General features: G+C 36.7%; 2 protein-coding genes across 2 annotated transcripts; one reads left to right on the forward strand and one right to left on the reverse strand.

The window, feature by feature from the left end:
* The first annotated feature begins 1,536 nt into the window (after positions 1–1,536).
* Positions 1,537–3,379, forward strand: LOC119072680 (high choriolytic enzyme 1-like). The gene is made up of 3 exons (XM_037177954.1): positions 1,537–1,952; positions 2,013–2,203; positions 2,259–3,379. The coding sequence occupies exons 1-3, from the start codon at positions 1,652–1,654 to the stop codon at positions 2,748–2,750; spliced, it is 984 nt and encodes a 327-aa protein (XP_037033849.1). The 5' UTR covers positions 1,537–1,651; the 3' UTR covers positions 2,751–3,379.
* Positions 3,380–16,677: 13,298 nt separating this feature from the next.
* LOC119072986 lies at positions 16,678–19,392 on the reverse strand. The gene is made up of 3 exons (XM_037178308.1): positions 19,278–19,392; positions 17,058–17,129; positions 16,678–16,995 (listed from the first exon to the last, which is right to left on the reverse strand). The coding sequence occupies exons 1-3, from the start codon at positions 19,320–19,322 to the stop codon at positions 16,678–16,680; spliced, it is 435 nt and encodes a 144-aa protein (XP_037034203.1). The 5' UTR covers positions 19,323–19,392.
* Positions 19,393–23,131: the final 3,739 nt, after the last annotated feature.

Here is a 23,131-nt window from a genome sequence, read left to right on the forward strand (position 1 = left end):
CCCTATGTGTATTTTACATAGAACTCGAGTAAATTTCATTCGTTTTTCGTAATTTTTGTTTGATTTGGAAGGTAATCGAATGCCGAATAGAATGTGGTTGAAAAAAAAAATTAAATTTGGGTCCTCGGACTGAGGCCGCTACTAGGGCCCTATGTGTATTTCACATATAACTCGAGCAAATTTCATCCGTTTTTCGTAATTTTTGTTTCATTTGGAAGGTAATCAAAGGCCGAATAGAATTTAGTTGAAAAAATTTTAAATTTGGGTCCTCGGACTGAGGCCGATACTAGGCCCTTCAAAAAAATAAAATTTTAGGGCGATTTGAAATTTTTGTTTCATTTGAAAGGAACGTCGTACGGGGCTTCGTAATTTCGCTATGCGCAATTTCTAAGATGTACACATTACATAATAATTTTACTTTAACTACTTTAACCGGCGCATAGGCTTACGGTCAAAGTAGGGTGACAGACGCACTAGGGTCACGTACGCAATAGATATACGGGTTTGTACGGGGCTCAGTCGCAGCAGACGCTCCGACTGTTCTGATGGCTGGTTTTGTTTGTTTGATTAAGAATTGAAATCGTCAGGTTCGAAAATGGGTGGTATCGACTCAACCATCTCGGAGTAGCTTTCAAAAGAAGCCGTTCTTAACCGATTTAAAAGAAATTGTTTGGTGGAAAATGGATTTCCTGAGGTTAGATTCCAAGATCTTCGTCGCTAAACGAATTCTCGTTTCTATTTCAAAAGTATTTTTTTGTTACGTGATTTTGCCTTGTCAGCAAAAGCGAATAAACAGAATAAAAATTAACGAGAGCGAAGCGAGGGCAGTAGTTCATACGAGTTTAATTTCTAATGAAGACACACGCCATTTTTTAACCGGGGCATTTTACAGATAATACTCTAACGTGAGTATAATACTCAGGTGAGACCTAGTTTTCATAACATGAAAACCGTTGTACATTTCCCCGATTAACACAACCGAAAAATCTTTGTCATCCTTACAACATTTTGAGCTAGCTTCCGGTCGATTAGAGGGATTCCCATGGACGATTCTCCCTGGATGACACCGTCACTTTCGATTTTGTTTGAATTTTCATTTCGTATCAACTTCAACACACCTACTCATGACTTCGTACTCGCATGTGCCCGATACGTAATATATGTGCGGAACAGTGTCTAGAAGATCTATAAAACAATAATGAGAGGTTACATAATAAACTGATACGACAAATTCGATCTGAGATGGTTGGATCTATAACCAGTAACCGTATTCTTGCAGATAACTAATTACAACAAAAAAATAATAAACTTTTATTACAATCAACTGAAACCGGCAGTTATCAGCCATAAATTCAACATTATTCGCAACTTCTATAAAATTCACGTTTTTAAAACAAACTTTCATTTTATCTCGACGCGATGTTATACGCTCTTCACTCTCATTCGGTCTGTTGTTAATTTTTTTTTTCTTCTTCATTAATGTTGTATACAATTGTGCGAGAAAATCGTTACGTAATTGTACGTGGTGTTAAACGTTATTTTTCTCGCGCTTTTAACCATTGACTTAGTTTGTTTCCGACTACACATAGACTCGCTTTCAATCATTCATTCATCAGTTGAGTTTTGTGTGCGAAACAACCAACCATAAAATATGGTTCATCAGCTCAAGTGTCTGTTCATATTGATATCATTCGTGCAATTAGTGCACAATAATTCCACGGAGCCGTCAAGTGAGGAGAGTAAGAAAATTGTAGTGCGCGTCATGGATCATGTCCAGAGTAAAGCAGATTTTCAGTGCGATCTGACCTTATTACCCCAGCAGAAGAAACTGATGTATTTTGCCGCACGAAGTGGTGCTAGTGCGGACGTATCCTATGACCTATATCGATGGCCGAAGAACAAAGAGGGCTATGTCGTCGTACCGTACACGATACCGAAGAGTTCGAAATATTGTGCGTGAGTGCATCTTAGTTTTGATCAGCTTACATTCAATGGCCAATTCTTTGTTGCAGCTTTCGATCAATTGAGATTGATACGGAGCTCGATGGATGCCATCGAGTTAGTTTCGTGCATTCGATTCAAGCCAAGAAAGTTTGCAAAGGATTATGTGCAAATCTATTCGGGGAAGTACTGTAAGTCTCATCTCGGTCGAACTGGAGGCGCTCAGCCGTTATCACTAAATTGGCGACTTTGTTTCGAAAAGGTAGCTCAAATCTTTATTGTTTTGTGTTTTCTACAGTTTTGTACAATATGAACAGGGAATCATTATCCACGAGCTTCTGCATGCATTGGGTTACATTCATATGCACAACCGGCCAGACAGAGACAAATACGTCAAGATAATGTGGAAGAACATAGCTCCGCAGTGGTTCAGCGAATTTGACAAAGTGAATCCATCGAATTTCAACCATTTGGGCACCCCATACGATTATCAGTCGATAATGCATTACGGTTCCACAGCGTTCACGAAAAATGGCAAAATTACGATTCTGACCAGAAATGGCGAACATATTGGACAGAGATTCGGTTTGAGCCAAGGCGATATTAGACGCATTAACAACAAGTACAATTGCAAAGTAGGTGGCTCTCATCACAATTATTTTGGGAGTCCTTCGTTTTACGGAGGAACCAAAAGTAAAAATTTGTTCGCGAAGAGGCGTCCGGTTACAAAATATGTTGAAGATGATGCGACCGAAGAGGAAGAAGATGAGTCTGAGGATGAAGAAGACGATTATTTGTTGGATTCGTAGGTGGTAGACGTCTTTTAAATACTTTGCACAATGTAGGAGAGTGTTTTCACACTAAGTAATTTTCCGACCAAATGTTTGTGTTTGTTCCTGTTAAGAGTGATATCGCGAAATCTTCGAACAATTTTGGGACAAGGGGTGACGGATATTATTGACTTATAGCTCATTTGATTCGTTGAACTGTTGCGAGTAAAACGTGATACTATGTTTGGTGTCATATATTTTGTTGTCGACGCTCGAGGTCATGAAGTAAGGCTCTGCCAAAAGGTGCCCAAAATCGTTTCCTCGCGATGATTGAAACTTATCCAATGATGTTTTTGCATGTTATGGTACTACAGAGGCTAGGCTGTCTCACCATACATACCATGTCTCGGACTTATGTCACTGCAGCTGGTCAGGGACTTGGGAAAATCACCTATTTTTTCACTTAAAATGATTGATATCACCAACAGGTCAACATGTACCTGGTGGTGTGTATACTCAAAATATGCGTCTCTTCAAGACCTACTGGGCTAGCTAAAAAAGTTTTTTTTCCAAAATGGGCTTACTCGACTAATCGCGATAAAACGATTTTGGGCTCCTTTTGGCAGACCCTTACTTCATGACCTCGAGCGTCGACAACAAAATAAAGTTCACCAAACGTAGTACTACGTTTCACTCGCAAAGGCTTAACGAATCGAATGAGCTATAAGTATCTGTGACCCCTTGTCCCAAAACGTCTGATTTTGTTCGATGTTTTGGCGAAATCACTCTTAAGTTGCAGTGCAGAATGGTTCTCATTTTAATGAACTATGGCTGTTTTAAGCATTGTTTTTAGCATGAGAAACCATTCCATACGGGCATGATATGGTCTTTATGATACTACAATGTTCCGTGAATTGTGAACACACTAATGGGTCAGAAATGTGACAAGTGTTCTCCGAAAAAAATCAGTTTTCTCTCATTTCTATTTTTTTTTTCAAAACTTTTAAACGAATTTTCGGAAAAATCGATAACCCTCACAAGCTCTAATAATTCGATTATCATCGAATTTTTAGGGTAGTTAATAGTATCTTCGATTGGTCATCAGATTGGAAATCAGATTAAACCTAAGAGTGATTATCTAAAGAGGAAACGTCGCACAAAATTACGTAAAATATGTGGTCCCAACATGAAATACGAAATGTTTGATAGTGTATGTTTGTTCTCTTAATTATATGGACAAATTGAACTGTCAAAAGCCTACTTGTATTGGTGTAACATTCTTCGTAAAATCGTACGAAATGTGTATCTTATACAAACTGTTAAAGATCATTGTCAATGTCGTTTGAGATGTCACATGAGCTGTCATTTTCACAAAGCTAACCACAATGTTACAAAAATTTATATGGAGCTGTCATTGATTGAGGTTAGCTTTGTGAAATTGACAACTCATTTGACACTATTTTGAGAGAAGAAGCCGTTATTTGACACTGATCTATTGGGGCCACATTTTATCGTACTAAATACCAGTCTAGGTATAATTTGTCTGAGGAATAAATAATTAATTAAATTTCAGAAAGACAATTTTATAGACTTCTTACAAAGGTAGTCGTTCATAAATTACGTCTTGCAGAGAGGGAATGTGGGTTTTATGAAGCTTGCGTCACGGTTCGAACATTGTTCTTGTTTGGAAACTTTCATATTTTGTGTGACAGGTTTTAGGGAGATGTCACAAGTCCCGATTTTTGCATTGCGTAATTTTTGGACGACCCTCATGAACACTTCTTTTCTTAATAATAATAGTGCATTGTGTCGTTGCACTTCAGTGCACTTCAGATTTTGAATTTTTGGGTGAATTGGTGGATGAACAAATGAATTGAAAAATAAATATGAGAATTACCATGACATAGTAAATACGGGCAAGAGTGGTTCATATCTCGGATGTCAAATATGGAACACTGAAAAAATTGATTTAATTTTGTTTCGGAAGATAAGAGACCACCAGACAATACAGGTTCCTATTCCTAGTCAAAGCTACTGCCTGGTACTTACTCTGTATTGACTCTACCACTCAAGTGTTTTCAAAGAATTTTTTTATTAGAATTAATTAGGGGAAATGAAACAAACCAAAATGTTGACTTATATCAAAGTGACAAGACAAAAACCTTTGTTGTGTACCTGTGAAAAACGACTGTATTTTCTAACGTAAACTGTAAATTAGATGTGTGAGCCGAAATTAATCCCTGTGTTCCAATGTTGCGTGATTAGAAAGAGTTAAAGAAAATTTCCTCATTTCCTCATTTTACCTTACCTAAAAATGAATGAAATTTTGCTATTATCGAACAAAGATGATTAGGTAAATATAAGTCTAGTGAATAAATGAAATTAAATTTTTGTTAAAAACTATATATATTCATAAGTGTACTGTTACGTTACATATAAATGTACGATTTTTAACGTATACCCATAATGGAAAATTTGACGTGTTACATACACACAAAATATATATTATTTGAAGAAAGAAACACAGAGACTTTTGTATGGAAATTAGATTGATCGATTATCATTGTTGTTTGCGTCGAATAAACGGCGACCCATTCATATGATTACTTAAAGACATCATTCCGTACACAAATGGAGCATAAAGTGTTAAATGCGATGATGCAATTCGAACATATGTTTAGTGTGTCTGACAAAATTTACATATTTTGTTATATGATGACAAATTATTAATTTGTTTACGATGATGATGGTTACAGATGGTTTTAATGACCTGGCTATGGGTAAGGATTTTGTTCATCCATCAAAATACCTTGACTTGAATTGGATTAAGTACTCCAGTTACTGCTCCCTTGAGAACATTAAACATGAGGACTTTGGCGAGATTATGAGTCATGCCCTTATCCCCCCTTTTCGTTCTCCTTGATAATGTTCAAAGCACACATCACTAAATGTCTTTACTTCACAATTGTCCCACCTATTGACATTTTTGTGTGTGTTCTGAATGGTCACACCATTCTGGTTTACTGTTTTCTTATATACCACAGAGTACTTTCCGTGATAACTAACTCAACCACCGTCGTTCGATGTTACCGTTTCTTTCTCGCTTTGAATTTTCGAATACTTGTCTTGACTCACATACCCTTCGTAATTCATCGTTTCATGCATGGCTAACTTCACTTAATAGTAGAAATAGTAGGAATAGTAGGCGGTGTGAAAATGGCTGGACGTAAAAAATTTTGCTCGTCGAATTTGTCTTAGTTTTTCAAGTTATTTCTTGGTTTTTGTGGTTTGTTTGATGTTAAAGTTGTTTACAATTGTGTACGACTGTTTTCGCGAGCGATTGTTGTTTTGCCCGAATGAAATTTCGACGGACGGAGACTTAGGCGGCGAAACGGGACAGTTACCAACATTTTTGCTCGACAAGTTGTTCAAATGTTCAATGGAATTCATGGAACTCATGAATTTGAGGGAAATGCCGAGAAATAGAAGCCGAATACCAATGCGGAAACTAACAGGAGGGATATCGAACGGAGCTGTATCCAGGTGAAGCAGTGAAACTCGATGATGAACGAAGACTCTGGTCCTGGTGTCAACGCGTTGCAAATACGGTTTGTACCGCGTAAATGATACTGAACTGATTCGCTCGGGACACAGTGCAGCGCGGTTTGGAGAAAACTCTGACTCCAGTTGACGCAGATACGGTTTGTATAAGTTAACGGTTTTCGGTACGTGCGATGTAACTTGAAGAATGAATGGTTGATGCTTTCCAGTTACCATTCTCTGAATGTGTCGTATCACACGGGTTTTCTTTGTGCATTTACACTTTTGATTTCGATGTGCCGTTGTACCAGTTTTGGCAAACAGATGCTTAACGGATGGTCCTGTACGATTAGAAGCCTTATTCTTGTTTTCGCTCTTCGTACGTACACAAGTACAATTGGTTTGCAATTGTTCGTTGTTGCTCTAGACTTTCCGTGATGTTGAGCGCTTCCAGTTTCGGTCTGTTGTTGGTTTTAATTGTTGTCGACGTCTGTCAATTCAAAGTTATGATTCGTTAACCTTCCGTTTTTCTTTAGCGTTGCTTGAAGGGAACGTTTGCCTTGCTTGGAGAAACTGTTCTTTCCGTAACGTTTAAGGGCTTAGCAGCCTCTGAGCTTGAGCGTTTCTTGCTCGTTTCCTAAGAGGAGCGTATCATCTACATGTAGGTGTCGTTGTTTACGTGGTATGGCCAACACATGTGGAGCGGTTGACGAATCGTTGAGAAGAGCATTCCCGTTGCGCGGTCTGTCGGAACAGCGAGTATTTCATTTGCTTCCAGTTTTTCTCGGATGTTTGTTGACGGGAGCATTCTCGTTTCTTTGACTAGCGATGGTGTAAACGGCTTTATGTAAAAATTTGGCTGTGTTATCTTCTGCTAAAGATAATCTGATCTTAATGTTATCTCTCTCGTTTCACGCGCTATTGGAGAACGCTTTTTTTTTGAATGATTACGCACAAACGCTTGATAATGGCCTTATGATGAAATATCGATGAATCTGAATGAATGGTTTGTATGACGTGTGGTTTGGTAAGTCTCCTGCTACAGGTAATTTTCTTCACGATACCAATTCTATACAAAAATATTTCCGAGCAATGAAAGAGCTCAGGTGGTTGGTTCATCTCCCCACTGCCGTGTAGTTAGTCCGACCACATAGATCGTGCGACGGTGGTTGAGTTAGTCACCACAGAAAGTACTCTGTGGTATATAAGAAAATAGTAGACCAGAATGGTGTGCCCTACACTGATATCATTCAGAACACACATAAGGGTCGAAAGGTGGAAGTTGAGCAGGGAGAGTGAAGACGTTTTAATGTGTGCTTTGAATGTAATCAAGGAGAACGAAAAGGGAGGATTAGGGTCTGACTTACAATCAAATCAAACCAAAATCCTCACGTCCAATGTTCTCATGGGATTGCTCACAGGAGCACGTTTTGGTTACTCAAGTCAAGTCAAGTCATGCATGGCTAACTTCACTTCTTGTTTTGCATCCTTGTTTTTCTGATTTACATTCTCTTCGTCATCGTAATGCATAAATCGCCCAAAACCACTTACAGTGGAGGTGTGACGCAAGTCCTTTTATCCACTTACAAAAGAACTGATATCGGTGGAGGTAACGCTTACAGCTTTGACTCGCAAAAAGAAAAGCTGATTTTGCACTTACGTATATATGTAGACAAATGAAATAGCTGTAAGCGTCATCCCCACCGATATCAGTTCTTTTGTAAGTGGATAAAAGGACTTGTGTCACACTTCCACTGTAAGTGGTTGTGGGCGATATCAGCTATTTTGTAAGAAGATTGTTTTGAGAATTTGGTATAACGCAAAAAGAACAGCGACTGTTTTGAAAAACCCTCAGACATATTTTCATATCTTACAGCTGACATAGCTCGCACTTAAAACGCTCATAGTTCCCAAATGGGCGATTTTTGGGTAAAACCATGAAACACGTGTCGACTAGAATGTGAAACTCTATAAATTTGTCTTTTAAACGAACTTTCTGTCTGTCATATTTTGTGAGTGATAGGTCCCATAGCTCAATAGCTTAAAACGCTTAGCTCCGAAATTATAAGCTTTTATGAAAATTCCTTCAAATTAGTTTCTTAGAATTATGTCCTTGACATACCCTGAAAATTTCAGCCAGATCCACCGAGTAATTCAAAAGTTTCGTTGTAACAAACTCACAAAGGTTGGCAATAAAATTCATCAATTTCAAAACGTATGAAAACCTATTTCTTCAAACAAATTTCCGGGTTTTGAAATTTAATATTTCGGCCAAATCTTAACCGTATGAGGCGTGTGATAGCTCGTTGAACTCGTGTATGGACGCCCAGATTGTGAATAAAATGTTTTGGGTTAGTAGGAACGTAGGGAAAAAAGTAAAAAAAGTTGTGTTCTTAGTCCAGAGGAATTTTTAGACCCGTACGAAGTACTGGGGTCTTATAGGTTTACGCATACGTTTGTAACACGTCGAATTGGACTCCCTGAGTAAGGGGAAACCTATTGTGGTTGTCTAGAGATGCCAAATCCGCGAAAAAAAAATGTCCGTCTGTCTCTCCGTCTGTCTGTCTGCACGATAACTTGAGTAAAACGCATCCGATTTTGAAAATTCTTTTTTTTCCCGTTTGGTAATGTCAAAAGACAGGCTAAGTTCGAAGATGGGTGATTTTGGATCGACTCCTCCCGAGCTGTGGCCCAATAAGTGCTTTACGGTTTTTCGAAGATATCTCCGGACATTTAAACGTTAAACTTGTAAGTGATACGTCAAATAAAAGGTATTTACAATACCGATCGACAAAAAAAAAGTTTATGGAAATCGGATGACCGACTCGTGAGTTAGACCCCTTGGTGTGGAACAGGCACAGGGCGGCAAGCAGTTTTTGCTTGTAGGTCGGCCACATTTGAACATATTTCGTCTGTTTTAGCTTTATTAGATAGGTATTGACCGTACCAATCAGGTTTTTGAAATTATGTTCTCCGGAGCGTGAGCTAGGTCTCTTGGAGTGAGCTCTTATCTGGCTACTCGGAAGTACAGTGAACGTGGTGTATTTTGACAATATCTCGAGTAAATTTTGACCGAATTTCATGAATTTTTTTTTGTTTGAAAGGTATTAACGAATGTAAAGCGTCGGTACTATTTCCGGTCTCCTAACAAAATGGCTGCCGGCGGCCATATTGGATTTTAGTAAAATAGAAATGTCTTGGGAAAAATGATACTTAGAGAGTTTCTGTTAACATGGAAATAATGTGTTAAGTGTGAGGGGTTTCAGGGATTCCATATATGGACATCTATATATACCTATATACAGCTATATTGAGCTATATACAGACATATAGAGCTATATAATAGCATATTTATCTGTGAAATGTTTATTTATAGTGAAATATAGTTAAATATAGCTGTATATAGCTGTTTAAATAGGAATTTATGAAATTTGACTTCGTACGGGGCTGTCTATATTGCCTCCGGCAATTTAATTGTGTATGATAACAAGGCAAAGAGTGGATAATGTAACTGATTTAAAAGGAAGAATAGTTTTTCAGCAGAGAAGAAAATGAAGTAAAAGAAATGAAGAGTTTCACATTAAAGGCTTTTGATACGAATAGGTGTTTCGTACGGGTCGGCGTTAGCTATGTTTTTTTAGTTGTAAACAGACTTGTGTCACGGCCCTTCACTAACGTAGGGCCATGATCATTGGAGTTTCATGGGTTACTGGATTCCTGATCATCTTTCATGTATCTAGAATAGAACGGAATTGTTAAAAAAGCAACACACACCTAGCAATTCAACCGTTATGTTTTCCTGTCAAAAAAAATGGAAAACAGAACGAAAGTAATTGCTAATGTGTTGTCTGCTTAACGTTCCATCGAAGTGCCTTTCGGTCCATTTTGTCAACATCTAAAGTTTAAAGTTTCATTTTCTATTTTTCAAATAAAATTACAATTTTCACTCACAATCATAAATATAATTGAAATAGGAATTGAACATGTAAAGGCCAATTATTTTCGTACAAAACCTCCTTGAACATTAAATTTCTTCCAAATCATTTCCAGAACAAACACAATTGAGCTTACCGTCCAACCATAAAATATTAGCTTCGGGAATTGATCATCACTATCAGCCGAGCTAGCATCGCTGACTTCTTCTTCGCGTCTACGCAAAATTTTGATATTCTCCTCTAAAAGCCATTTTTCATAATCAGCATCCGTTTCGACATTCCATCGCTGCATCAGTCCAGATTGACTTATTTGATGAATGTGTTCATTCACACGTTCAATGAACGGGAAATCATTATTGATCAAGTATGTGTAAATTTCAGGACACAGACGCACTTTGGAAATGTGGTAGCCTTGAATGTTCAGTCGTTTCTGTACGTTTATTTTAATCTTGACAAGATACTCCTCTCGTATGAACGAAATTGATGTGTTAAACGAATTTACATGTTGATTAAACAACAAGTTATCAATTGTAATTACTCTCTCCGTCCAGTTCACATTTTCCAATTGATCTGTAAGCATCTCAACTGTACTATTTGTCCATGATTCGTTCCAAGTATAAACGTCAAACGGAGAATTGTAAAGATCATGAATCGTGTCTATCTGCGGCTGAATAATCGGAATTGTGAGATAACTTTGAAACGCACCTACAACTACATTGACTATAATCAATCCGGTAAATGTAAGCGGAACGATCACCAGCACTTCAATACCATACAATCTACGGTATCTGATACACGCGTTATCATTCATCAAAAGGTTAAGGACGTCGAATAGACACTGAATGACCTCAAATTTTCCGAGTCTCTTGAAGCGGAAAAAAATTAAAGAAATGATGATCACAACAATCGCAATGAAAGAATATGGGATGAGAGTGTGCGTGCTGATGGCTTGTAAATAAGCTGCAAACCCTGAATATGGTAATGCTTCGGGTACTGCTACAACCATCTCGGTAACCTCAAATGGGTACACCGGACTTACTTCAAAATCATCAATACTAGAGACCACATGTAGCAGTACACACAATTCTCTTTCGCAAAATTCATCCAGTACTGATGACGCATTACTTTCTACTTTAGCAACTGAGGCATTCATAACATCAACCAAAGTGAACCATAATTGTTCATCGCGATGTTCTGTAAAATCGGTGTAGAGCAATGTAATTGGATACTTTTCAAAATTAGATCTTTGACTAAGAAAGAAATTGTCGTACGACTCGCAACCAGTTATATTAACCACTTTAAACGTTCCGAAAGGACTGAAAGAAAAAACAGTCAATAATTTCTCTGGACCCGCTTCCCAAACTTCTTCAGCCTCTGAGGGTGTTGCAGCAAAAATGTTAATTATCCAATGTTTCCAACTCCAATCAAACAAATTTTCTAAATCTTTCATGGAAGCGCTCTGAGGATACAACACCCCAATTTTCATGTTTATGTGACGAAGTTGAATTCTCTTCACTTGAGTGAGCAAGTTAAGATTATTTTCGAATGTAATACTGCCAGGGACCACAATCATAAATGTATTTTTGCTTCTTATTTCCGTCAAATTCTGGAGCGCGGTAATGTTTTCATCTTCACTTTGAAACACATACACACTTTGTGGAGTGAACTGTCCTGGTTCGTTTGTACGTTTTATGTAACGATCATCGATTTCAATCGATGAATCTAATAAGAATATGTTATGGTCAAAGTCGAAGTGATTATTTAGTTTGCTTATGAGTTTCAGTTCGTCAAATTTTGCACAGGTGTGTACTACAACAGTGGTGAGTACGACGAGACCCAGAAATATTAACATTATTTCTGAAAATTGTGATACCATTATTATGGCCAAATGGATTTCAAAACTAAATGTGGACGACAACGAATTCCAATTTTGTTTGATTCGAAATATATTTGAAATCTCATTTGATTTAAAATATTTATTATATGAAAAGTGTTGATGAATCTGATACGCAGATCTCCCACATGTTTTAAACGTACTAATTTTCTAAAATACGTTTGGTTTATACTTCTGTGATAAGACGTTTCGACCACCGTTTCGATCTGTGAGAAAATTTGACGTTTTTTTGACGTCTTTTGACGTTTTACATTAATATGCAGTTCAAAAATACCATTTCTCGACAATGGTACTCGATACAGTGCTCTATCGAACACTATACTATTATGATGGCTTAGTCATCTGTTGGTTAACAATTCAACAAATGTAGATACATTGAACTCCGTATCTATACAAGAATCAAAACCCATGTCGCATGGGCTTCTTTCGAGTATAGGGTCGATATTCCCTTTGTACGGGGTATCATTGTAAAGCTATGATAATACTCTATCAGGGCAACCACTGATCTGAACAACAACAACATACTTTTTGTTATTTTTGAATAGTGCTTCAGTACACTATGTCCATAATTATGTGTGTCAATCGTCTGTAGCGGCAGTAAATCACGTATAAAACATAGCTAACGCCGACCCGTACAAAACACCTATTCGTATCAAAAGCCTTTACTGTGAAACTCTTCATTTCTTTTACTTCATTCTCTACTGAAAAGCTATTCGCCCTTTAAAATCACTTGCATTATCTTTCTTTGCCTTGTTAGCAGATACAAATAAATTGCCGGAGGCAATATAGACAGCCCCGTACGAAGTCAACTTTCATAAATTCCTATTTAAACAGCTATATACCGCTATATTTACCTATATTTTCCTATAAATAAACATTTCACAGATGAATATGCTATTATATAGCTCTATATGCCTGTATATAGCTCAATATAGCTGTATATAGGTATATATAGATGTCCATATATGGAATGCCTGAAACACCCCACACACATAACAAATTATTTCCATGTTAACAGAAACTCTCTAAGCATCATTTTTCCCAAGATATATCACTTTTATTAAAATCCAATATGGCCACCGGCAGCCATTTTGTTAGGAGACCAGAAATTTTACCGACGCTTTACATTCGTTAATACCTTTCAAACAAAAAAAATTCATGAAATTCGGTCAAAATTTACTCGAGATATTGACAAAATACTCCACGTTCACTGTACGGCCGAGTAGCCAGATAAGAGCTCACTCCAAGAGACCTAGCTCACGCTCCGGAGAACATAATTTCAAAAACTTTTTTTTCCCTGATTGGTACGGTCAATACCTATCTAATAAAGCTAAAACAGACGAAATATGTTGAAATGTGGCCGACCTACAAGCAAAAACTGCTTGCCGCCCTGTGCCTGTTTCACACCAAGGGGTCTAACTCACGAGTCGGACATCCGATTTCCATAAACTTTCTTTTTGTCGATCGGTATTGTAAAAACCTTTTATTTGACGTATCAGTTACAAGTGTAACGTTTGAATGTCCGGAGATATCTTCGAAAAACCTTAAAGCACTTATTGGGCCACAGCTCGGGAAGGGTCGATCCAAAATCACTCATCTTCGAACTAAGCCTGTCTTTTGACATTACCAAACGGGAAAAAAAAGAATTTTCGAAATCGGATGCGTTTTACTCAAGTTATCGTGCAGACGGACAGACGGACAGACGGACATTTTTTTTTCACTGATTTGGCATCTCTAGACAACCACAATAGGTTTCCCCTTACTCAGGGAGTCCAATTCGACGTGTTACGGACGTATGCGTAAACGCATAAGACCTCAGTACTTCGTACGGGTCTAAAAACACCCTTTTTCAACCTTTGCACCTTCACCACCAGCCAAGACGCAAACATGAAAATTAAACGACTGCGGTTTTGAACTATTGGGGCCAAGGGCTATCTGGGCATATGAACAAACCGTCGCAAAAAAATTGCTCCGACGGAGCCTGGTCCACTTTCAAAAAAATCCCTCAATTATGACACTCCAGAATTTTGTGGGAGGTCTGCACATACAGAGCAGAGAAAGTGTGGGATCACTGTCAAATAAATTCAAGCGTTTCGACGCTTTAATTATTCTTTCAATGTATTTAATAAGCGTAAAGTGTAGAGTGACATTACTAATCGATAGTGAACTGCTACATAATTGATTATAAAAGTTGTATGACACCAATGGGATCATCATCAGATAGAACTTTATATTACAACGATTTTTTGATGTAAACCGTGTATCGGTAGCAACAAAAACTATTGACTTCACTGTAAACTTTAGCAAATAGGGCAGAACTTCAATTTCAATCAGAACAAATTGTTCGGAATAGGAATCTACATTGTACAATGTTAAAGTTCCAAAATGTTTTAATTGGAATTTGGTCGAAAACAGGACGTAGATTGCACTGGTTTTTGTATGGCAAAGTATGCGACCTGATTCGACCTGGTTTTTATGTGTGTTTTTTTTCGCATGGGAGATCAGTCCGCTGGGTAAAACAGGTCGAAGCCATCGTTCAATATGCTATCCGACAAAATATTACCAGAATTCAGATTCGATAAAAAATTCAGCATGAAAATACCCCCAAGATTACAGTGCGGCTGAACGGATCACAACCGCCAGAGAATAGCACAGCTTTGTTTTCAGATGCCTCACTAATAAAAGATTCAGCGGGAGTAGGATTATATTCTGGGGTGTTAGAAATCGATAGGGCAACACCTCTGGGTTAACATTCGTCTATTTTCTTTCGTAGCACAAATAAGAGCTATAATAGAAAGCTACTACGCAATCAAAGACAAAGGTGTTTCTAACCAAGAGTTATGTATCTGTTCAGGTAATCAGGCATCCATTAAAGCCATTGCATCGTTTGACATAAAATCAGCACTAATACTACAACAAGGGCCCTCTCAATAGAACGAGCCATCAGAACAGTCGCACATACACATAGGGCCTAGTATCGGCCTCAGTCCGAGGATCCAAATTTAATTTTTTTTTTCAACTACATTCTATTCGGCCTTTGATTACCTTCCAAATGAAACAAAAATACGAAAAACGGATGAAATTTGCTCGAGTTATATGTAAAATACACATAGGGCCCTAGTAGTGGCCTTAGTCCAAGGACCCAAATTTAATTTTTTTTTCAACAACATTCTATTCGGCGTTCGATTACCTTCCAAATGACACAAAAATTACGAAAAACGAATGAAATTTACTTGAGTTCTATGTAAAATACACATAGGGCCCTAGTGGCTTTTCACTTCTAAGGCCCTAACTCACGGTCCACTCACCCGATTTTAAAAAACTTTTTTTTCCTGGATTGGTATTGACAATACCTATCGTTTGCCGTGTCATTTACATTTCCATCGTTTATTTTGCCATAAATATCACCAAAAGACCTTAAATCACGTAGGTGGCCCTAACTCACGAAGGGCCGACCCGAATATGCCCATCTTCGAACTTAGCCTCACTATTTTGACTATCTTTCAGGGATTTTTTTTTTTTTTAAATCGGATTTGATTTACTCAAGATATCGACGTGACAGACAGACGGACAGACGGCCCAAATTTTTATTGCGGATTCGTCATCTATGAACAATGAACATAGGCAAACACTTTGCCCTTACCGTCTGCTTCGAATTCCATCAATTACACACGGCATCGTAATCCTATAAGCCCCTTCGTACTTCGTACGGGGCTAACAAACTGACAAATTAAAATGAAAAATCATATATTTGAATGTGTGTGTGACAGCTCCGTGTACAGACAGTACTCGGGACTCTTAATGTCAAAAGTAAAGGGGACTCATAATGTCAAAATCAAAGCAAAGTTGACTTTTTCGTGTTAGTGGTGTGTGTGATATAATTTTTCAATGAATTTCGGTCATAATTCCTCTAGGTAGTCTACCTCTATGTACTACAATGCATGGAGTAATTAAATGATTAATCATCAAACAACAGAGTCATCCTACTATGGGTTCCAGGACACTCGAATATAGAACCATAGAACGTAATGAAAAAGCCGATGAACTAGCAAAATCAGGGGCACTAACCAACACATTGATTTCTTCTAATCTAACAACCCAGGACTTTTTATTAAATATTTTTTTTTTGTACAATTCAATTGTTTTTGGATGAACAGTGTTCATTGAACACTGGCTTTGCTTTCTACAGCATCTAATGCTTTTATTGCATCATCTAAGCGTTTAAGTGCTCCTTCAAGCGTAATAGTGAACATACGGACCTGAAATAGAAAAACAAGTTGGAGTGCCAATTTCTTTACGAGCTCAGTTCCATTGAAAAAACCGATTGAAGTTAATAAAATAAAGTGCTAAAATTCCGAGCGTTAACTTAGTTAAAATCAGTTTTCGTTAAACTTCGCATATTTCTTAACGGAACACGAAGGTTCCAAGGCTATGAATCCTACATTCCATGCAAGTCCAAAGTGTCCATTCCACTCAACAAAAAATACTCCGTGAGAGAGCCGTGAGAGAGCAAACTGTCAAGTAGCTCTAAACAAAGAAAAAATTGAAAAAAAAATCAATTTTGTCTCTCACATGGAGTACTTTTTTGGTAAGAGTACTAAGCATAAAAATCAACAATTGATGTGAACAAAAAATATCCCAGACATACAAATCCTTCGGCAGCTTCATCAGATGATGCGTCCTTAGTAAATTTTGACATTATACTGCTAACTTCTTCAGCTACTTCTGATGGAATAACGGCAGATAGTTCGGTTTTAAATTTTTCAATATCTTGAAGTGTGATGTCGTCCTTGTCACTGGCAGATTTGATCCAGCCTTTGTTCAAAATTTCGGATACACCTGATTTTTGAGCTTCGGTCAAAGTGATGTTCTTGATCACGGCAATACTTTCGATCACCTGTGTGAGTATTTCTGGCTGCAAAAGGTAATATTTAACCTAGTTTGGTTCATCGAATTTTGTTAGAAAGGATAACTAACTAGAGAAACACTTTCTTCGCTGCTTGAATCATTGGTATCGGCTTTACGGGGCAAACGAGCAGAAAGGCAAACCTGGAACATAAAACATGAAGTTCGTCTTTTAAAACGGATAGCAAAAATTAAGCATCTTTCAATGGCATTACTTCATGTAACCCTTCGTCACTAGTGATAAGAAGTACATCAGCATACCTGCATACCAGCATACTTTCCTCAACATCTGCCACTTGTGACGCAAATTTTTTTTGGTAAAATTTTGTTTCTAGAATTACTTTGGTCAAATTTTTGCTGTTACAGTTTTTGCGTACAAGCGCAGAATGCGTCACCTCCAGCGATATCAGTTGTTTTGGAAGTATGCACAGGGACTTGCGTCACTTTTACTCTTTTGAGTGTTTTTGACTGATATCAGTTCTTTTGGAAGAATTAGTAGATTGTTATATTTAAAAAATTTAAAAAATTTGAAAATTTTTTTAAATTTGAAAACTTTGAAAATTTTGAATTTTTTTTTGATACAGTGAACGACATCTCAAATGTCTCACTGTCAAATTTTTCTGAGAATTTTATTGTGTCATTGCAAATTCACAATGACATTCTCTGAAAAAAATGACAGTGAGACATTTGAGATGTCGTTCACTGTAATTTTGAAATTTTTCTTGAAAATTGTAAAAAAAAAAAATTGGAATTTTTTTTGAAAATTTGAAAATGAAGAAAAATTTAAAAAATTTAAAAATAAAATTAAAGCAAAATAAAATGATCGAGTCTGGTTTTTGACAATTAAAATTCAATTGTCAAAAACCAGACTCGATCATTTTATTTTGCTTTTACCTTATTTGAAAAATTTAAAAAATTTTGAAAAATTTAAAGAATTTTAAAAAATTTAAAAAAATTTGAAAATTTTAAAAAATTTTGAAAAATTTAAAAAAAATTTGAAAAATTTAAAAAAATTTTAAAAAGTTTAAAAAAATTTAAAAAGTTTTGAAAAATTTAAAATTTTAAAAAATACTAAATTTAGGAAAAAAATTGAGGCGAGCAGAGCTTACCAAAAGCAAACAAATTTGTTCTACCATGCACACACACACTTAAAGGTGTTCTTATATGGGGCCTATATGGGAACTTCGAGGAGCCCTAGCTCCGAAACGAGGCCGGTTCTCCCCAAATTTTTTTTTCTGGAATGTCTTAGAATGACGACTAGAATCTACTCCCAAAATTTCAACAAAATCTAAAGGAGACTTTAGAAGATAGGAAACACGGACGGACGGACGGACGCACTAACAAAGTAACGTAGGATTTTTTCATTTCGTTTAAAGTACTGAAATTGACCAAAATGTATGGAACTGGGGCTTCCTGGAAGATTTTTTGCGTGGCCAAATTTTAAGCTGCAAGAACGTGTGATAGCTCGTTGAACTCGTACGGACGCCTAGTTTTTTTTAATGGTAATTTGGAGTCATTTGTCTTTGAATTGTAGAACTTCAATATTTGCTGTATATATGGTTCTGCAGTCTACGACAAAAAATTTTTTGTGAAATTTTTTCTAGTAATGGACTTGCGTCACGGGCGCTATGCTAACGCGCGCCCATGATTTTGTCACGAGTAATTGTATTTTTCAGGGACAAGCTTACGACGTGTACAATAGCATTATCTGCTTGAGAGTGCTATGCGTGTTCCTTAAAAACATCCCTTTCATCACGAGTCACAAACTATGTTTATTGCGCTTAAGAACTGAAATAGTTAGTAAATGGGGTTGTTTTGAGTACTAGATGTGAGTTGGCCGATATTATCAAAGCGAGTTCCTCAACACATAGTGTGCGCAAAATCCGCATTTTCTAACATGTTAATAACAAGATTTTCTCGACTATCAGTTGAAATATTCATAATTTTCAAGCAAAACCACATCAACCCGTAACTAATCACGGCAGAGTAAAATAAACCAGGCAGTAGCGGTTCATTTTTGAAACGTCAAATGAGGGACCTAATATACTGTATGAAAATGAACTCAAATGAACACAATGAACACAATTCGCAAAACACAAAGGCTTTTAGATAATTCAGGTTCAAAGTCAAATCAAGCGCTACTGCCTGGCTTACTTTACTCTGCCGTGAACTAATACATGATCGTAGTAGTATTCTGTCAAATTCCTGCGCAAATAAATCGATTGCTAACTAGGTTGATGCTGAAGATTATGAATATTTTCATCACTAGACAAAATGTATTTACGTTATTACATTGATTAGACAGCCAATGACAAAAATCGCGAGCACTTTATTCATTTTTCTTGACACTTTGTTTTTGGTTACACACGGTTTTTAATTCGACTATCACTGAACTGACCAAAATTTCCGTTGAGATTGCAGTTTATATAGCCGTGCTAAATCAAATAAAAATTCGGGTTATCGCCTTACGGATGTGAATCTTAAAATAATTGTGCGATACGAACTAATGGTGATGGGAGTATATTCAGCTTCATCGCATAACATTGAATTCAATTTGAATTTCGAGAATCTCTAACTACTAGTTAGTGACTAGTGTCAAAATATTGCGACTTCGTCGCGTATTTCCAACGTTGAGGCCGTATAACAATACACATCGTGCGCCTAAAAAACATTTATCATCGAGTTGTATCCAACGTTTTTCGCAATAAAGGAAACGGAAAGTCCTTTTTTTCGTCACTTGTTGCTAAAAGATTTTTTTCATGTGTAGGGGCCAAAAACGGGGGCTTTGCAGAAATGTTGTGGGGTTTTCAGCCGCTACATGAAAAGGTTTAATATGGACCAACCATCGAAGAAGTCGATTAAAACAATCGACCGAAACGAACATCGTAAATTCCTCGTTTAAGACCACACGTGATTGCATTTTAGGCACTTTCGTTTGTCGCCCTCAATGTCCAGAACCTACCGTCGACAACAGAAAATTGACAGAATTCTTTTGTTCAAATGTCAATTTGGACACTATTCACTTATAAAAATGGTTCATTTTCGACGCACATCGTAGAACAACTTTTTGCTAAGGTTTACTTTTAACGTCATCATAAAAATATCAAAAAAGTCGGTTTCCCGGTCCATTAAGTGATACCGTGCAAATCTATTACGTAACCACCAGACTTATTTTTTATTTCATTTTTTTGTTTGTTGGTCACGTAATAATTATACTTTTAGCGAATGTCGTTATCGTCTTAGGGTACTCACGCCAGTTTAAGTTTCGAAATAGAATCTAAGAATCAAAGCAACGCACTTTAAGCATGAGTGGTACTCTACATACTGTACTGAAACTGGACAGTGTATCGAACAAATTTTGGCACCGTAAAAAAATTCGGATAATTTTTTCATTTAAAATAGTACTCTATTTGACAGCTACCACTTGAAGCACTTTTGCTTGAAGTGCGTTGATCAAAGCAATAAATTTCCTTGCTTAGACGTTAGAAAATAAAGATTTTGCGCATACGATGCGTTGCTGAAATAGCCTTCGGCTTCTATCGGCAATCCCATTCCCATTTAACAACTAGTTAGCAAGAAGCGATTATTTAAATCTTACTTACTCCCGCTGTAGTTGCATGAAGTTTTCTTCTCATACTTTCGAATCTAGAGTTTAGACGAACACTCATTTTTCCAACGTCAAAAAGACTCCAAATTTTAAAGTATATGTAGACGTGGACGTTTGCATGTGTTGTGTTGATTTTATTCTCACTAAGAACTCATGACTCCCATCTTTACGAGAAAATATCTTGATTGCATAAATCTTTCTTATGTTCATGCTAGAAGTGGAGCTGTGGTTTAGATCAAGATCTTTTAGTTAGACCGAAACTGGCCCATGTACCTTATTTGTTGCAAAAATTACGAAATTGCACTCAAGCATTTCGAATTTCAGATGAAGCAACAAAAGGTTGACAAAAAACTGATAAGTTCAGCTTTTAAGTTGGTTTGACTGCGACATTCGCTGTTCTCGATTGAAGAATTAACATCACATTCTACTTTTATTTGCAGTTCATCGCCATTTGCGTAAATTATTTGAGTTTCGTAAATTTGTATTAGATGAAGGCGAGGATTAATGTTGGGAAGAGTTTTCTGATTTGGGATTTGTAGTGGTTTGTAATTGATTTCTCGTGAGGAATCTCGAAAAATATTTTGCTTAGAAAAAGTGGGATGTTCCTTATTCGATAAAAATACGATAAAAAATGACAAAAATGTTGACAGCTGCAGGTAATGTAATTTCTCATACAAATTTTGCGTGAGAAATCACATCACCTGGAGCTAGATTGTCTGTCACAGGTAAATAATTTGTAAACATTTTTGTCAGTGAACATAAAAAAGTGATTCGTCTACTGATAGAAGACTTTTCGTCACGGCTAATTGATTCCATAAGAATTTCGTTGATCAAATGAAAATCTAGATTTTGATTTTCTGACTTTTACTGATAGAAAGCACAACAACTTGGAGCGATGGGTTGAATATGCATAGAGGTAAAACATTGATTGTTGTACAATATAAAATTATCGATACATGAGACGGACAATCGATGCTTTCCGAGTTGCACTTGTCAAAAATTTCCATTTATCCATCTAGACAGCCGATTTATCCGTCTAGATAAATAACTGTGACGTCACAAAATGGCGCGAGTAAGATAATAGTATGTTACATACCAAGGATCAAAAAGGTGTGTTTTAGACCCAGGTCCCAGGTTTTTAGACAAAAAAAAATTTAGACTGGAAACAACCAAAATTTTACCAAAAAAATCTGCGTCGCATGTGGCAGATAAATTTCCTTGCTGGTCTGTTACTGAACATCTGCCACTTTGCGACGCAGATTTTTTTGGTAAAATTTTGGTTGTTTCCAGTCTAAATTTTTTTTTGTAAAAATTATTTGGCAGATGATGAGAAAACCTAAGCCAGCTTGTTTGAACTAATTGGGTGTAAAATTTAATTTTTGCGTAACGAAGCTGAAAGCGTCAACTCTAGCGATATCATTCATTTTAGAAATTGTATTTCAAAGACTGCGTCACACTTTTCTCGAAGAGATTTTTGTTGGGATATCAGTCGTTTTAGAAGTGTACTCAACACTGCTTTTTATAACAGTTTACAGTTTTAATTCAAAAATTTTACGAAAATCGAAAATTTGACGAAATTCGAAAATTTGACGAATTTTGAAAATTTGACGAATTTTGAAAATTTGACGAAATTTGACGAAATTCGAAAATTTAACGAAATTTGACGAAATTCGAAAATTTTTACGAAATTAGAAAATTTGACGAAATTCGAAAAGTTGACGAAATTCGAAAATTTGACGAAATTCGAAAATTTGACGAAATTCGAAAATTTGACGAAATTCGAAAATTTGACGAAATTCAAAAATTTGACGAAATTCGAAAATTTGACGAAATTCGAAAATTTGACGAAATTTGACGAAGTTCGAAAATTTGACGAAATTCGAAAATTTGACGAAAATCGAAAATTTGACGAAATTCGAAAATTTGACGAAAGTAATTCTCTATCTGCCACCATTCAAGAAATATCTCCAACACCCCAATTGACACACCCATTTCTAACTTTCGACATTTTTCACATATGCTCCTCTGTTCTACTCGTAAAACTCTGAGACTTTGCCGAAGAAAGTAACTCTCTATCTGTCACCATTCAAGAAATACCTCTAAAAACATAATTGACCCACCCATTTCCAACTTTCGACATTTTTCACATATGCCCCTCTGTTCTACTCGTAAAACTCTGAGACTTTGCCGAAGAAAGTAATTCTCCATCTCTCATAACCCAAAAAAATATTAGTCCTTTCATCCTACGCTCGAGTAGCTCAAAATTTGGTCACTCTAATCACTCTAGCTCAAACGAATCTGAGCAGATTTTTTTAATTATTTTTTTGTTCGAATCGTGTTACGAATACCTTTCATTTGATGGGTCGCACGCCTCTGTAGGTTTCAATACAGCTAAGCTACAGCCGAAAACGCGTTCCCGACCCTCGAAAACCACACTCAGAAACCACTTCGAGGCCAATAAAACAAAATTCTGGTTTTTCCTGGGGTAATGGCGTATCACATTTTCATTTTTATGCCCACCCTGAGGTTCCTGCAAAAT

The sequence above is a fragment of the Bradysia coprophila genome, assembly GCF_014529535.1.
Source record: "Bradysia coprophila strain Holo2 chromosome IV unlocalized genomic scaffold, BU_Bcop_v1 contig_84, whole genome shotgun sequence".
Lineage (NCBI taxonomy): Eukaryota > Metazoa > Arthropoda > Insecta > Diptera > Sciaridae > Bradysia > Bradysia coprophila.

What these genes read in the sequence shown, in the direction of transcription:
- LOC119072680 (XM_037177954.1), top strand. Translation starts at nt 1,652, where the DNA reads ATGGTTCATCAGCTCAAGTGTCTGTTCATATTGATATCATTCGTGCAA. An exon ending in ACCGAAGAGTTCGAAATATT is followed by an intron (nt 1,953 to 2,012) that starts GTGCGTGAGTGC and finishes TCTTTGTTGCAG; the next exon opens with CTTTCGATCAATTGAGATTG. An exon ending in GGCGACTTTGTTTCGAAAAG is followed by an intron (nt 2,204 to 2,258) that starts GTAGCTCAAATC and finishes CAATATGAACAG; the next exon opens with GGAATCATTATCCACGAGCT.
- LOC119072986 (XM_037178308.1), bottom strand. Translation starts at nt 19,322, where the DNA reads ATGAATAAAGTGCTCGCGATTTTTGTCATTGGCTGTCTAATCAAT. An exon ending in TCATTGGCTGTCTAATCAAT is followed by an intron (nt 17,130 to 19,277) that starts GTAATAACGTAA and finishes TTTATGTTCCAG; the next exon opens with GTTTGCCTTTCTGCTCGTTT. An exon ending in GCGAAGAAAGTGTTTCTCTA is followed by an intron (nt 16,996 to 17,057) that starts GTTAGTTATCCT and finishes TACCTTTTGCAG; the next exon opens with CCAGAAATACTCACACAGGT.